The sequence below is a fragment of the Coregonus clupeaformis genome, chromosome 18 (assembly GCF_020615455.1).
Source record: "Coregonus clupeaformis isolate EN_2021a chromosome 18, ASM2061545v1, whole genome shotgun sequence".
NCBI lineage: Eukaryota > Metazoa > Chordata > Actinopteri > Salmoniformes > Salmonidae > Coregonus > Coregonus clupeaformis.
Window position 1 is genome coordinate 36,284,187 of NC_059209.1, and position 17,966 is coordinate 36,302,152.

Genomic DNA, 17,966 nt, shown 5'->3' on the forward strand with positions numbered 1-17,966 from the left:
CAGCTGATTAAGTGTCTGCTTCACCCACCAGTCTTAGGTTTCCCTGACTTCACTCAGCCATTTGTTGTACACACTGATGCATCACACCAAGGCTTGGGAGCAGTTCTTTATCAAGAGCAAGATGGGAAGCTTAGGGTCATTGCTTATGGCTCTCGAACCTTAACAGCAGCTGAGAATAACTATCACTACAACTCAGGCAAGCTAGAATTTATAGCTCTAAAATGGGCAATCACTGATAAGTTCCATGATTATTTGTACTATGCTCTGACCTTCACTGTATACAGCGATAACAACCCACTCAGCTACATTCTGTCTACTGCAAAACTGAACGCAACCACTTCCAGGTGGGTTGCAGAATTGGCTGATTTCCACTTTACAATAAAGTACAGGCCAGGCAGAGAGAACAGTGATGCAGATGCTTTGTCGAGGATGCCACTGGATGTAGAGTCACTGATGAGAGAATGTTCTGAGGAGCTTCCACCAGACACCATTGCCTCCACGATACAAGCAGTAGAGGTACAGAACGAGCCTGTTGTGCCTTCGTCAATTTCAGCTGCATTTATGTCAGTATCAGCTGAAGGTGAGACAACTACAGCAACAATCAGCTCGATCCCAAAAGAGGGGATAAGAGAGGCACAAGAGTCTGATCCGGTCATCCGTCCTGTGCTCGATTTCAAGCTGTCTGGTTCCAAACCGCCAGTTAAAGAGCAAAAGGAATTCAGTCCAAAGACAAAATGCCTATTCAGAGAATGGGACAAATTGACAATCGACAGTGATGGTATTCTTTACAGAATCACTACAGCCCGCAAGCAGTTAGTTCTACCAGAGCAGTACAAAGGTAAAGTGATGGAAGAGTTGCACAATAACATGGGACACCAAGGTACTGACCGCACTGTATCACTAGTACGTGACCGCTTCTTCTGGCCTTATATGCAATCTGACATCGAGCACTATGTGACTAAAACTTGTAGCTGTGTCAAGCAGAAAAAGCCAGGCCATGAAACAAGAGCTCCTCTGACAAACATTGTGACAACACATACCATTTGAACTGGTATGTATAGATTTCCTCCATCTCGACAGATGCAAAGGGGGATATGAGTACATCCTCGTGATTGTTGATCATTTTACACGTTTCACTCAAGCCTACGCCACCACATCAAAGTCAGGAAAAACTGCTGCAAATCTCATCTTCAATTACTTTGCCCTGAAGTTTGGGTTCCCCTCCCGCATCCACCATGACCAAGGGGGAGAATTCGAAAATCAGTTGTTCCATCAGTTAAAGAAACTCAGTGGCATGGCGGGGTCCAGAACAACACCCTACCACCCGATGGGGAACGGTCAAGTGGAACGAATGAACAGAACATTGTTGCAAATGCTAAAGACACTAACTGAGACACAAAAGTCAAACTGGAAGGAGTCTCTAAACAAACTGGTTTATGCCTATAACTGCACCCGTTGCGAAGTGACTGGCTATTCACCATTTTATCTCCTGTTTGGGAGATCACCCAGGCTTCCAGTTGATATGTTCTTTGGATTGTGCACAGAGGCAGGTTCCAGTAACCAGCGAGACTACGTGGAGAACTGGAAACGAGGAATGGAAGAAGCATACGCCATTGCAAATGAAAATGCTCAGAAAGCTGCTGAAAGAAGTAAGAAGTACTATGACACTAAAGTTAGGAGTTCGGTGCTACAGCCTGGCGAGCGAGCTCTGATTAAAAACCTGACACCAAGAGGAGGACCAGGCAAACTCCGTAACTATTGGGAAGATCAAATTCACACAGTAGTGAGACAAATGGGTTCAGACCTGCCGATTTATGAGTTGAGGCCAGAAAAAGGTAGGGGACGCTCCCGGGTCCTGCACAGAAACCTGCTCATGTCCTGTGACCACTTACCTTTTGAGAGACAACCAGAAATGACTAAAGATGACAAAAGTAAGAAAAAGAGACATCAGCCTGGATCACAGCCTCTAGATTCTGATGAAGACAGCGGGGATGAATATGACCTTCATCATGAGCCGCTACAGGTCCCCACATCTCCTACAGTACCTGAGAGGTATGCTGAACCAGCGAGAGAGTCGGAAAACAGGCCCCCACCAGTGAAACAGACAGTTGCGGTGCCAGTTCCTGATACGCTACCAGCACAGCCTCTTGTTGAAAATCAGCTGGAGGAGAAAACAACAGTTAAAGAACTGCCTGCTGAGGAGATGAACTTGCCTGCTGAAAATGTGCCTGATGATCGTCCACTAAGTGCCTTTCCTTCATTAACTGCTGCTGCTGAACCTGAGGAACCAACTTACCAGCTGCCACAAAGAGAGAGTGTTAGATTAATTTGGATTTTAAGAATAATGACTAAAGGATTTTACCCCAAATACAGTATAAATGTTAGAATTATCATGTAGTGTCAACCCACTAACAGAGGGGGTACTAAACATTCAAGGGTAAAGGAGGAGGCGGGAACTGTTTAAGAAAGCCACCTAAAGGTGGGAGGAGCATAGTGCCTTTGTTTGTCAAGGGGTATAAAAACAGTATGTTTGTGTTTTTGGCCCCAGAGCTCTCGCCATGAATAAAAATACAGATAAGACTTGTGAGTTGTGGACCTTGAATCATTGATGATTAAAACCAGAGCCTTACAACCTCTGGTAATGATTCAAGCTTAGGGTGAATTAGAGATAAAAATTCACATGACAGATTGGTCCTTTGAGCCGGATCTTAATACATCTTTATCGTTCTAGAGACACCGAAATCCGTGCACGGGCGGGTGATAGCATCCGTTAGAGAGTCCTGGCCTTCCACGTTAAGGTTAATAAACAGGCCGGTGATTACTCTTTATGAACGATAAAGACGTTAACAAGTTTGAAAAAGCATTTTAATCCAGACTGCAAGGAAAAGGTCAGTAATTTTTATTCATGGATTTTGGTAAAATTAGTTGAACTTAGTTAACAAAGTCAAAGAAGGTAATAATTATTACGACAGGGAGGGTCCTCAATTGATCCTAGAGGTAAATAGCTATTACAAAAAAAAACTAGTCCGAAATGACATGGTAGTGAATTGCAATCACAAATGTAAACTAAGTTAATATTGTCATTGTACGAATTGCAATGTTCAGTATAAACAGGGAAATAATTATCATCGTATGAGAGGGATATGTCGGGAGTTCATATATGCGACTGGGCATTTGCTAGAACTGTGCAAACAAGTTTAACAGATGATAAGGTCATATGTGTGTGAGACTGAATCCCTCGGGAGACGGGATTATTATTTCAGGGGTGGGGGAAAAAATAAGTCGCGTGAGGAAAATTGGGTAATTTACTCTTTTCCTGAAACCGGAGTTTTAAATAGAAACTCTGGGTTATGGGTTAAATAATTTTAAAGGGTTAATTACAAAAGCAAGAGGCGCACTAAGAGATTGGCTCCTACGGAAAATAATTCGGGAGTGAATTATTTAAAAAACAAAAAGGGGGGGAGGGATTTCTTATTGTTCCACGATGGGAAAGACATCTTCTAAACAAGTCCGAGAATTAACGGGAGATGAAATATATATGTTAGGGAGGGATCGGAGAAATATGTTTTATGGGTCCATTTGGGAGAAGAGGTATGAATTTATTGGGCATCTCGAAGTAGAAAAGTTGGAATTTATGATCAAACAGATGCATGTAAACTAGAACTAATTTGAAAGAACAGCGAGGGGAGGGGCTGGAGACAGCGAGTGTGTTTTTTTTAAGCGCGAAAATGCTTTAACGGGGACAAAGGAATATTTAACTATCGTGACTGCAGGGGAAAAGGAGAATGACAGTCAATATTTTTGGTTCGAACAAATGTTTGACAAAATGATTCGTGTCAATTAAGAATTGGCTAAAAACACCACAAAGCGATTATTTGAGAGGTACCTATAAAGTCCAACGATGTGGTCCTCTGTAGCTCAGCTGGTAGAGCACGGCGCTTGTAACGCCAAGGTAGTGGGTTCGATCCCCGGGACCACCCATAATAAAAAATGTATGCACGCATGACTATAGGTCGCTTTGGATGGGAGCGTCTGCTAGATGGCATATTATTATGCGTGTGTCTGGACTTTGCACTCAAACGTAGACGTACGTAATGGGTTGGAAGGTGGAGAATATTTGCGTTTTTGGTCAGTTGGCAGACGCTCTAATCCGGAGCGACTTGAAGAGCCAATAGAGGTTTGCATGGAACTATTCTGTTGTGTTGGGCATTTGAATGGCAGAAGGTGAAATATGTGTGTATGAGGAAATTCAACGGCGGGTATGAATGATAACCGGATACTACTTAGTATTTGGTTGGTTAAATGCTAAATAAAAGATTTGAGGCGTGGTTATGGGGTAACTAGGAAGACGTACTTATTCAAAAAGGAATGGGTGGAGAGAGAGAGTTTTTTTACGTGTATTAAAAGTTGCATTAGATAGCTTTAGTAATATTCTAGATATGTCTATGAAAATATGTTATAAGTACTAATGACATTATTTCCTAAGAAGGAAAATTGTAGGGAAGTTTCCCGCGCCTCCCCCATAATGTAGGAAGGAGCAGGAGAGGGGGGAGTGAGAGACAGGACATCGTTCAAATGGTAGGAATGTCATTAAGTGTATGCTGATAAATGATAGCAAGTATTTGTTTTATTAATTAGGGCCTAATCAGAGAGAACAGTTAAATAAATTGAATAGCGAACTGAAATGGGTTAGCGGGAAAATACAAATAATTGGAAAATTTTAAAACGTAATTTATTTTCGTTACAAGGAAGCAAGTGGCATTGGCTGTTGTGCTGGGGAAATAGCGCCAGCCTGTGGTGGGTTCTGGATTTGTTATAAATAACTTTATATTTTAAACTAAAATGAATAGACTACAATTGGAACATCAGAAAAAGGACAATATAATCCGTAATAGTTATTATAATTATTATTGATAGTTATTGCAATTATTATTATCCTGAGTGGCGCAGTGGTCTAAAGCACTGCATCGCAGGGCTAACTGTGCCACTAGAGATCCTGGTTCGGATCCAGGCTCTGTCGCAGCCGACAGCGACCGGGAGACTCATGGGCGGCGCACAATTGGCCCAGTGTCGTCCAGGGTAGGGGGGAAAATGGCCGACAGGGATGGAGCTCGGTTGATAGAGCATGGTGTTTGCAACGCCAGGGTTATGGGTTCGATTCCCACGGGGGGAGGCCAGTAAAAAAAAATTAAGATTAAAATAATAAAAATGTATTCACTAGGTTGCTCTGGATAGGAGCGTCTGCTGGGTGACTAGAATGTAAATGTATTATCATTGATTCAGTAATGATAGGAGGGAAGTAGCGATAGAGCTGAGAGGGTTGAGAGTTGAGGACAAGGAGAATGATTTGTGGCTCTGGTTGGCGGGAAAAAGGAGAGGCAGAGACAGACTTAGAGAGACAGAGGAAGTTAGAGAGGGAGAGAATAAAAGGCTGAGAGACAGAGATAACAGTTTCTGGAGCTTGAAAAGCAGAGACTAACAAAGTGAGCAAAAATAAACTTCAACTTTGGTAGAGGTCATTTACCTAGGACACACTATAACACAGGAGGGGCGAATGTTAAACTCATCCAGGAAAAATGCTATATTTGAAACGCCAAAACCGTTAAAACAAAAAACAAATGATGAGCTTATTGGTAATGATAAAGTGCTGTAAAGTTTGCGTACTCCATTATGTACTGCATACGGGTAAATTAAGTGATCTTATCTATGAGAAGGCAATGGTAGCCCATGGTAAAGTAATTTGGAACTCTAAGGAGGCATACATACATCAGGGATGTTATCCAAATGGTAGAGAGTAACAAGGGATATGACATTGGTAGTGATTTAAAGATGATGAAGTTTTTTTTGGTGGGCTATTAGAGATAACTGGGTTAATTACGAACATAGAGGTTTTTATTCTTTGTTGCTAGGCAGAATACTTAAGTGACCTAAAAAATGGACTTGTCATGTCCAACAATCAGTCTTCAGGTCAAGCCCGGGAGGGCCGGGGTAGAACAGAGGTTGAACTAAACATAAGTGTTTTTACAAGATAAGAGATTGTTTGATTGGATTACTAATTGATTCTGAACTGAATGAAAGTCGAATTTAGCCGCCATAAAGACAAAGGAAGTGGGAGGAGCAATAAAGAAGCAAAAAAGAATATAAAAAATGAAAGGCATGGCAATTGGTTGATAAATAACCTGAGGGAATGTTTAGGAAGGTGGAAAAAATTGACACATAAGCAGAACTATGTGTCAAGAGGGGGGAAGAGGCTAATTGTATTAGATAATATACGAAGGAGAGGACAAAATACTTAAAAAAAAAAACATTTTTTAGATAGTCTAAAAAGAGAATGCAGTCAGAAATTGTTACATTAATCTGAACATGTGTGAAGATAGTTTATTAACCACACCCGTATGTCAGAGGTTTTGTGCCCCACAGGTGAACTAAAGGAGAAGGTGACCCACTATCTAACCAGGTGACTGGTGAGCATCCAGTCACTAGAAGGAAAACTGGAAGCAGGCCTGTTGGGAAGGGCCCCATCAGGTTATGTTGGTAACCACCTTGGCCATTAGAATAGCAGAGAGAAGAACCTGGGTCCATGTTACCCACTGCAAGAAGGTAAGACCACATACAAGCACCGCTTAGCACACGCAGAGTTGACGAGCGGAACTGCGCCACAGGGTGCGGGGGTCATCTCTGTCAACGAAGATCTCCTACCCAGACCTATCATCACTGTAGTGTGTTCCTAGGGTGTGAGTATGGGGTGGTACCGAGCAGAAGGACTCAAGACAGGAGAGGGTTGGTTTTTTTTGGGAATATGGGTGACCCTGAGCTGCATCATAGTCTCGGCAATAGTCGTGGTAGGTCAAAATCCACCACCACCTCGCACCAATTACGCTATGGCCTTACCATTATTAAGAAATAAAGGGAAAGCGACCCGACATACTGACCATCAAGGGCGAGTGATCTACAAAATAGGAGTCAGAGAAGGGTGGGGAGTAAGATTCAAAATTATGATTAGGGATCTTATCAGAGCGGATAAGCAAGCAACATGGGATTATAAGATCCCGTTGTATTTATGTTCAGCCCCCTCAGCGGATTGTTCCTGGGCTCAGGTATTTAGACATACTGGGGGACGGAGATATGAGACGGGGGGGGCTGGACGTCCAGATGGAGGATAAGAAGGTATAACGATATCCCCACGGAGATGGTAGTAACAATAGTAAAAGTCACTAAAGAGGACATGAAAAGAACTTACTGGGCTTGCGCGGACGTATACGGACGTATACTTGTCTAAGATTATATTTGATGGAGTCAAAGGATATAGAGGGAGCAGGTACCGTCATTAATCCATTAACAGCAATAGACCGAGTAAATCAGTCAAGGGATGACGGAGTCAATTTGACTAACCTGTCCACTATGAAAGATTTTCTCCTCCAAGAATGGAACAATGGGGAAGTGGAGGGGGTCCCTGATGAGAATCTCTGGTTAAAGTGGATGAAATACACCGCTAGGGCCTTGGGGGAGACCAATTATTATGCATGCTCCATTGGGCGACCAACAATGTTGACCGCCCCAATGCCAAAGGCAATGTTTCCCTGTGTATTAGACCTGGGGTCCAATCAAAAAGAGCCAAATTGCACAGGGATTGGGCTGGCAAAATTGACATACTCGGCCAGCCCACCTAGATTCACTTTAACTCCTGGCGAATACCAGTGTTACAGACATAGAAATGGCACCCGTAACTTGGGTGATTTTGATGGCTGTAAGGAGATAATTAATGTGACTGATTTAGATAAGGAAGGAAGGGGAAAAAAATGAGGAACCTAACCATCCCTTTGACTGATGTGTGGTGGGCATGCACTAAAAAAGGGAACATTCGGCAGACATTACCAGAGGGATGGGTGGGTACTTGTGCACCAGTATTGTTGGTCCAACCTGTAAGAATTGGTCATCAAAGACCAGTGACAGGAAGAATAATTAGGAGAAAAATAAATAAGTCAGGAAGGAAATAGCCCAATTTGGACAGATGGTATAGGCATCCCCAGGGGTGTTCCAGACGAATACAAAGCTATAAATCAAATATGGGAGAGTTTTACTACAACATTTTTCTGGTGGGGGACAAACAAAAATATGGATTGGATAAAATATATCTATTACAACCAACAACGATTTATTGACAAGACTAGAGATGCAGTAAAGGGAGATCTCTGAGCGATTATCCGCCATCCCGCTCATAACTTAGTAGAGGTTGGTTCTAGATCAGGCAGAAAGGGCCGGTGTCTATAGAAAGATAAGCCATTGTTGCATATTTATCCCTAACAACACCACACTGGATGGGACAGTCACCAGAGCTCTTACAGAATTAACTGCACTGAGTGAAGGATGAACTGAACTCAGAAGTTAGTACATTGTGGATAGGGTGGTTTGATGAAATATTTGGTAAATGGAAAACCCTAGCAGCCACCATCTTAGGAGCGATCAGTGTTTGTATGGGTATTCTTGTATTATGTGGTTGTTCTCTTGTTCCCTGTGTCCGAGGATTGGTGAGTCAGGCGTTGGTGAAATACAGTATCTAAACAATGATGAGAGATGGACTGACTCCGGACTCTGACCAGGGGAATGTGAAAAACGATCCTCCAGGCTTGGTGGATGACGAGGATTTGGACCCTGAAAGACTGCAATTGGATGAAATGTTTATTAGTTCTGATGTGATCTCTGAGATTAATCATGCTTGTAAAATACATTTATCCTGAATGTGGGAATATTTAGTCAAAGGGGTGGATTGTTAGATTAATTTGGATTTTAAGAATAATGACTAAAGGATTTTACCCCAAATACAGTATAAATGTTAGAATTATCATGTAGTGTCAACCCACTAACAGAGGGGGTACTAAACATTCAAGGGTAAAGGAGGAGGCGGGAACTGTTTAAGAAAGCCACCTAAAGGTGGGAGGAGCATAGTGCCTTTGTTTGTCAAGGGGTATAAAAACAGTATGTTTGTGTTTTTCGCCCCAGAGCTCTCGCCATGAATAAAAATACAGATAAGACTTGTGAGTTGTGGACCTTGAATCATTGATGATTAAAACCAGAGCCTTACAACCTCTGGTAATGATTCAAGCTTAGGGTGAATTAGAGATAAAAATTCACATGACAGAGAGACACCCTCCAAGACGTACCACCTATGATCAGCTTGGTATCCCTTCCTGCTACAGTATCCAGCCACAGCCACAGTTGTTCCCTGTCTACCCTGCACCAGGACTGGTTCCATGGCTGCCATCACTACAGCGATATTACCTTCAGCCACCCTACATGTATGGACTTCAGCAAACTTGAGGCCACAGACAGAGTTGACATGTTTGACCATGGACTACTGACTGATTTCACAGACTTTCACGAGACAATTAGCAGACTATGCATATAGATCATTAAAACTGATGGACTGTTGACAATAGTATGAGAAAAGACTGCTTATGGACTGTTTTATACAGCTGGTCAACAGATATGGACTGTGAATATAACTTCTTGGTTCTATTTGAACTGTGAACTTTGACCTCTGCTCAAGGACTAGCTTACAGAAGAGGATTTTCTACGTCCAGTGCTTATAGACTGTTTAAGAAGACAATGTTGGTAATGTTGGGACAACATTTATTTTGTCGGGGAGAGTGTGACAGGTTAAAGGACATATTCATAGCCTGTTATACACTAAAAAGTATTAGTAAGTTCATGGTATGTAAGGATCTTAAAATATCTAAGGTTAAAAAGATGCATGCAGTACTAGTTCATAGAGATTGATAAAATTCATAAATGTGTTAAAATCCGTCAAGTGTAAAAGGGTAAATATTGTAAGAGGAATGTGTAAACGTTATATTGACTACTTTATTTTGTGGTGCCTAATTTAAGGGTAAAAGTGTTAATCTGTGATCTACTAAATGCTCTTAATCTATGAGCCTGAGATCGATTGCTCTGGTCTCCACCCAACTTCCTGGGGAAATCGCGGTCTTTTTTCTCATTATACTAAAGTTTTCAGTGAGGAAACAACTGCATCACTCTCGTGATTATTTCTCCCCTTTTTCAGGTACGTTATTGATATAAAACGAGTTAATTTGAATGTAATAACTTGCTAACATGTCAAGAGAGTTTAAGGTATGTGTTAGTAACATCTTGAGTAAGTTAGAGTTAAGTTGAAGAGAGTTATTAGATGCGTGTGTGAGTGAAATCTGCTTGGTTGCAGCGAAGATTAGCTTCGTACTGAGAGTAGCTGCCATTTTATGCTAATTGTGAATGAGCAAGTGCGCTGTTAATAATATATTTTGGGGTTATTTGTATAATGTGTTTCGAATACTTTGTTGACATGGTTGATAAATGTAGTTATGGGTTACTGAGCTAAAGCTACTTTGTGTTTGACAGTTATATTGAAACATTTGTATATGTTTTAGTGAATTACAGTTTATGCTGTTGTGACTGGAATAAGCTTTGTACCCTACAAAACTCTGGTTCCTGTAGATCTGTTGTTCTGTAAAATGTGGTATTTTTGTAAAAATCATTATACTAAAGTTTTCAGTGAGGAAACAACTGCATCACTCTCCTGATTATTTCTCCCCTTTTTCAGGGGCGTAACAGTTGCACTGAAAGAACTGTACAGTAATGTTGTTTCTAGCTGCTTGTCTGCGTGCATAATGACAACTTTACTTCCGGGTTTTTGTACAGAATTCTAAGTACCAGAAAGCTCCACTAGGGGGCGCTAAACACCATGGAACACAATGAAAGTCACTCTTAATCACTATAATAAAATAATCTGTTACCTTCTATCAAGATGTTACCTTCTATCAAGATGGCAGCACAACAGTAGTGATGATTATTTTACTACAGCTGAAAAGTGAGTTGGTTATATAGGTATCTGATTATTTTGTCCATGGCAGTGATCATCAACAATGGAGAAGGTGTTGGTAAAAACTTTGGATGAGCTGATGAGTGACGAGATGAAGAAATTCCAGTGGTTCCTGATCAATCACAAGAGGTATAACATTGAGCCCATCAGAAAGAGGGAGTTCGATGGCAACGTAAGCAGGGAGATCACCGTGGAGCTGATGGTGAACAAATACAACAAGAATGGGGCTCTGGGTGTCACAGTGAATATCCTGAAGGAAATGAACCAGAATACACTTGCTGAGAAGTTGAAGACAAACGCAAACATTCTCAAAGGAGGTAATATAGAAATTACCATTTGCAGGTCATAGACAGCTATGATAAAAATAAGAGCTGAACATGATACATGAGCCACATTATACTTGTCACGTTCGTTTACAGACAGGTCAGACCAAGGCACAGCGTGATATACATACATGTTTATTTAAATGAATAAACAACCGACAAAACGTGAAGGACAAGACAACACAACAACACAACACGAACAAGATCCCACAACCCACTAGTGCCAATAGGCTGCCTAAGTATGGTCCCCAATCAGAGACAACGAGCGACAGCTGCCTCTGATTGGGAACCACACCGGCCAACATAGATCTAGACATACTAGACTTATAACATAGACCTACACCACATAGAAAATACACACCCTGACTCAACAAATAAGTCTCCAGAGTCAGGGCGTGACAATACTGGGACAGGGTCACAGACAGAAACATGCAGCATCTTTAATGCGTGTATGTACAGTTTATAAAATTATTGGAACCCTTTTCAATACCTCACCTTGCGAGGATAACGATTCTAAAATGTTTTATGAGATTGGAGAACACATTGGGATTAACTATTTTCTTACTATACAGTACCAGTCAAAAGTTTGGACACACCTGCTCATTGGTTTTTCTTAATTTTTACTATTTTCTACATTGTAGAATAATAGTGCAGGCATCAAAACTATGAAATAACACATATGGAATCATGTAGTAACCAAAAAAGTTAAATAAATCAAAACATATTTGAGATTCTTCAAAGTAGCCACCCTTTGCCTTGATGACAGCTTTGCACACTCTTGGCATTCTCTCAACCAGCTTCATGAGAAATGCTTTTTCAACAGTCTTGAAGGAGTTCCCACATATGCTGAGCACTTGTTGGCTGCTTTTCCTTCACTCTGCGGTCCAACTCATCCCAAACCATCTCAAATTGGGTTGAGGTCAGGGGATTGTGGAGGCCAGGTCATCTGATGCAGCACTCCATCACTCTCCTTCTTGGTCAAATAGCCCTTACACAGCCTGGAGGTGTGTTGGGTCATTGTACTGTTGAAAAACAAATGATAGTCCCACTAAGCACAAACCAGATGGGATGGCGTATTGCTGCAGAATGCTGTGGTAGCCATGCTGGTTAAGTGTGCCTTGAATTCTAAATAAATCACTAACAGTGTCACCAGCAAAGCACCCACACACCATCACACCTCCTCCTCCATGCTTCATGGTGGGAACCACACATGCAGAGATCATCCGTTCACCTACTCTGCGTCTCACAAAGACACGGCCGTTTGAACCAAAAATCTCACATTTGGACTCATTAGACCAAAGGACAGATTTCCACCGGTCTAATGTCCATTGCTCGTGTTTCTTGGCCCAAGCAAGTCTCTTGTTCTTATTGGTGTCCTTTAGTAGTGGTTTCTTTGCAGCAATTCGACCATGAAGGCCTGATTTCATGCAGTCTCCTCTGAACAGTTGATGTTGAGATGTGTCTGTTACTTGAACTCTGCGAAGCATTTATTTGGGCTAGAATCTGGGGTGCAGTTAACTCTAATGAACTTATCCTCTGCAGCAGAGGTAACTCTGGGTCTTCCTTTCCTGTGGCGGTCCTCATGAGAGCCAGTTTCATCATAGCGCTTGATGGTTTTCGCGACTGCACTTGAAGAAACTTTCAAAGATCTTGACATTTTCCGGATTGACTGACCTTCATGTCTTAAAGTAATGATGGACTGTCGTTTCTCTTTGCTTATATGAGTTGTTCTTGCCATAATATGGGCTTGGTCTTTTACCAAATAGGGCTATCTTCTGTATACCACCCCTACCTTGTCACAACACAACTGATTGACTCAAACGCATTAAGAAGGAAAGAAATTCCACAAATTAACTTTTAACAAGGCACACCTGTTAATTGAAAAGCATTCCAGGTGACTACCTCATGAAGCTGGTTGAGAGAATGCCAAGAGTGTGCAAAGCTGTCATCAAGGCAAAGGGTGGCTATTTGAAGAATCTCAAATATAAAATATATTTTGATTTGTTTAACACTTTTTTGGTTACTACATGATTCCATATGTGTTATTTCATAGTTTTGATGTCTTCACTATTATTCTACAATGTAGAAAATAGTAAAAATAAAGAAAAACCCTTGAATGAGTAGGTGTCCAAACTTTTGGCTGGTACTGTATATATTACATTTTTATTTTATAAACACAAACAAAGAGAAACAACACAACTACCACACCCGATACACACCACAACATGCCCACACCTGTCCATGAACACACAAAAACACACAGTAGTCTCCCCTTTCATCACAAATACAGTTGAAGTCGGAAGTTTACATACACTTAGGTTGGAGTCATTAAAACTTATTTTTCAACCACTCCACAAATGTATTGTTAACAAACTATAGTTTTGGCAAGTCGGTTAGGACATCTACTTTGTGCATGACACAAGTAATCTTTCCAACAATTGTTTACAGACAGAATATTTCACTTAATCACAATTCCAGTGGGTCAGAAGTTTACATACACTAAGTTGACTGTGTCTTTCAACAGCTTGGAAAATTCCAGAAAATGATGTCATGGCTTTAGAAGCTTCTGATAGGCTAATTGACATAATTTGAGTCAATTGGAGGTGTACCTGTGGATGTATTTCAAGGCCTACCTTCAAACTCATTGCCTCTTTGCTTGACATCATGGGAAAATCAAAAGAAATCAGCCAAGACCTCAGAGAAAAGATTGTAGACCTCCACAAGTCTGGTTCATCCTTGGGAGCAATTTCCAAATGCCTGAAGGTACCACATTCATCTGTACAAACAATAGTACGCAAGTATAAACACCATGGGACCATGCAGCCATCATACTGCTCAGGAAGGAGACGCGTTCTGTCTCCTACAGATGAACGTACTTTGGTGCGAAAAGTGCAAATCAATCCCGGAACAACAGCAAAGGACCTTGTGAAGATGCTGGAGGAAACAGGTACAAAAGTATATATATCCACAGTAAAACGAGTCCTATATCGACATAACCTGAAAGGCCGCTCAGCAAAGAAGAAGCCACTGCTCCAAAACCGCCATAAAAAAGCCAGACTACGGTTTGCAACTGCACATGGGGACAAAGATCGTACTTTTTGGAGAAATGTCCTCTGGTCTGATGAAACTAAAATAGAACTGTTTGGCCATAATGACCATCGTTATCTTTGGAGGAAAAAGGGGAAGGCTTCCAAGCCGAAGAACACCATCCCAACCGTGAAGCACGGGGGTGGCAGCATCATGCTGTGGGGGTGCTTTGCTGCAGGAGGGACTGGTGCACTTCACAAAATAGATGGCATCATGAGGAAGGAAAATTATGTGGATATATTGAAGCAACATCTCAAGACATCAGTCAGGAAGTTAAAGCTTGGTCGCAAATGGGTCTTCCAAATGGACAATGACCCCAAGCATACTTTCAAAGTTGTGGCAAAATGGCTTAAGGACAACAAAGTCAAGGTATTGGAGTGGCCATCACAAAGCCCTGACCTCAATCCTATATAACATTTGTGTGCAGAACTGAAAAAGCGTGTGCGAGCAAGGAGGCCTACAAACCTGACTCAGTTACACCAGCTCTGTCAGGAGGAATGGGCCAAAATTCACCCAACTTATTGTGGGAAGCTTGTGGAAGGCTACCCGAAACGTTTGACCCAAGTTAAACAATTTAAAGGCAATGCTACCAAATACTAATTGAGTGTATGCAAACTTCTGACCCACTGGGAATGTGATGAAATAAATAAAAGCTTAAATAAATCATTCTATCTACTATTATTCTGACATTTCACATTCTTAAAATAGAGTGGTGATCCTAACTGACCTAAAACAGGGAATCTTTACTAGGATTAAATGTCAGGAATTGTGAAAAACTGAGTTTAAATGTATTTGGCTAAGGTGTATGTAAACTTCCGACTTCAACTGTATACCCTTAAAGTACAAAACATTAGGAACACCTTCCTGATATTGAGTTGCACCCCCTTTTGCCCTCAGAACAGCATGCATATTGACGCTGCACACACACACACATTCATTCACATACGCTGCTGCTACTCTGTTTATCTATGCATAGTCACTTTACCACTACCTACATGTACATATTACCTCAATTACCTTGACTAACCCATACTCCTGCACATTGACTCGGTACCGGTACCCCTTGCATATAGCTTCGTTATTGTTATTTTATTGTGTTACTATTTAAAAGGCGTGTGTAATGATGGTTGCCAGGTGTGTGTTAATGATGGTTGCCAGGTGTTTGTAATGATGGTTGCCAAGTGTGTGTAATGATGGTTGCCAGGTGTGTTAATGATGGTTGCCAGGTGTGTGTAATGATGGTTGCCAGGTGTGTTAATGATGGTTGCCAGGTGTGTGTAATGATGGTTGCCAGGTGTAGGTAATGATGGTTGCCAGGTGTGTGTAATGATGGCTAACAAGTGTGTGTAATGATGGGGAACAGGTGTGTGTAATGATGGTTAACAGGTGTGTGTAATGATGGTTAACAGGTGTGTGTAATGATTGTTAACAGGTGTGTGTAATGATGGTTAACAGGTGTGTGTAATGATGGTTTCCAGGTGTTTGTAATGATGGTTAACAGGTGTGTGTAATGATGGTTAACAGGTGTGTGTAATGATGGTTAACAGGTGTGTGTAATGATGGTTGCCAGGTGTGTGTAATGATGGTTAACAGGTGTGTGTAATGATGGTTGCCAGGTGTGTGTAATGATGGTTAACAGGTGTGTGTAATGATGGTTAACAGGTGTGTGTAATGATGGGGAACAGCTGTGTGTAATGATGGGGAACAGCTGTGTGTAATGATGGTTGCCAGGTGTGTGTAATGATGGTTGCCAGGTGTGTGTAATGATGGGGAACAGGTGTGTGTAATGATGGTTGCCAGGTGACGTCGTCACAAGTAGGACTTTACCCAGCCTCGAGGGATACTGCTTAACCCCAGTGCCTCCAGTTTGGAGATTAGGAGACAGTGGTTAACTGTAGGTACGTAGGTCAAGCAGTATCATTCAGTACCAGTTTTCCCTCATCAATCTTTTTCCTGATGAAAAGTAAAGTAGACATGAATATATGGAGTAAGTTTTTCTAAACCCAACTGAAAATCATACATCAGACTTTGTTGACATTCATACATTTGCTCATGTACATCAACAGCGGAGAAGAGCACTGCAAAGGAGAGCACTGCAAAGGAGAGCACTGCAAAGGAGAGCACTGCGGCGAAGAGCACTGCAAAGGTGAGCACTGCGGCAAAGAGCACTGCAAAGGAGAGCACTGCGGCAAAGGGCACTGCAAAGGAGAGCACTGCGGCAAAGGGCACTGCAAAGGAGAGCACTGCGGCGAAGAGCACTGCAAAGGTGAGCACTGCGGCAAAGAGCACTGCAAAGGAGAGCACTGCGGCAAAGAGCACTGCAAAGGAGAGCACTGCGGCAAAGAGCACTGCAAAGGAGAGCACTGCGGCGAAGAGCACTGCGGCGAAGAGCACTGCGGCGAAGAGCACTGCAAAGGAGAGCACTGCGGCGAAGAGCACTGCAAAGGAGAGCACTGCGGCGAAGAGCACTACAAAGGAGAGCACTGCAAAGGAGAGCACTGCGGCGAAGCGCACTGCAAAGGAGAGCACTGCGGCGAAGAGACCTAAGGCGAAGGGACCTGCAAAAACAGAGCCGTTCTAGATCAAGAGAATGGGTCCATATAGCATACTTTATTTTAGTAAATTGACTTGTCAGAGACCAGTTTACATTAATAAAGATATTTCAGAAGATTTCAATTTTCTTTTATATACTGTATTTTCTTAAGCTTTTCTCAGAATATTTGGAATTTTACAACCTGACAATTAAATAAAAATCATAATTTTCAAGAATTTGAATGTTTAAAATGTTTTCTCATATGCTCTTCAGAACATAAAATATGCAATTAAAAAATACTAACCGGTGTCAGCAGGGCTCGACAAACAGGGCTGCCCGCTGGAAACCCTCCAGGCCAGTCGATCATCCACATCAGTGGCCGCTTGGGCCAGTGAAAAATATATTGAAAAATATTGTAATAATGCGATTTTTTTTTTTTTAACAGATGGATTCCCGAAGCTGTTCGTTCGTTACGCCGATTATTTATCACATGCGCTGCACACATCTAGCCTATAATCTGTCGGGCAGGGAGAGCTCGCAGTTCTCAAACAACAACATTGTCAAAGGCTCCAGTCATAGACAGTTTTCTCTGCTACCACACTGCAAGCAGTAGCGTATGGAGCCAGATAGCTGCCAAAAGGCTGAACATACGTATCGTTAGTATCGTAAGAAAATCCATACATAAATTGTAGGATCGTAGGAAAAGCCATGCGTGAAACATGAAACGTAACCGTTAAATTTGATCTGTAAACGTGCAAACCCTATGTTACGTTCAATTCTTACTTTACATCTCCTTTTACTCGGTTACAGATATTTTTTATGCGTACAAGCTTTTGTCAGGAATGTGGCATCTGCAAAGGACATGAACCGAACGTAGCTAGTCGAAGTTAGCTAGTCAATCACGCAACTCTAGCCCAGATGTTAGATTTGTTTTGCAGCTTCCAGTTTCATTTCCAAAATAAAAGTCTAGACCTTGTTTTAGAACGGCATTCGATAACGACATTATACCAGTCGATGGAGTAGTATAGGCTTGGGCCTTCAGCAAATGACTTGTGTAAGAATTATACTATAAAGACACAGAAGAGCCTTCTAGAATAACCACCTGAGCTGCAAAATAGAAAGTAAATATGATTTAGGCTTATTCCGCTAT

The 17,966-nt window shown here is 41.7% G+C and overlaps 1 protein-coding gene across 1 annotated transcript; it reads left to right on the forward strand.

Moving 5' to 3' along the window:
• The first annotated feature begins 10,017 nt into the window (after positions 1–10,017).
• LOC121587298 (DNA topoisomerase 1-like) lies at positions 10,018–17,052 on the forward strand. The gene is made up of 3 exons (XM_045227011.1): positions 10,018–10,060; positions 10,905–11,190; positions 16,350–17,052. Exons 2-3 carry the CDS (start codon positions 10,917–10,919, stop codon positions 16,862–16,864), a joined length of 789 nt encoding a protein of 262 aa, XP_045082946.1. The 5' UTR covers positions 10,018–10,060; positions 10,905–10,916; the 3' UTR covers positions 16,865–17,052.
• The last annotated feature ends 914 nt before the right edge of the window (positions 17,053–17,966 follow it).

Excerpts from the sequence above, each read along its gene's own strand:
- LOC121587298 (XM_045227011.1), top strand. The coding sequence starts at position 10,917 with ATGGAGAAGGTGTTGGTAAAAACTTTGGATGAGCTGATGAGTGACGAG. Across the intron at positions 11,191-16,349 it reads CGCAAACATTCTCAAAGGAG|CGGAGAAGAGCACTGCAAAG; the intron begins GTAATATAGAAA and ends GTACATCAACAG.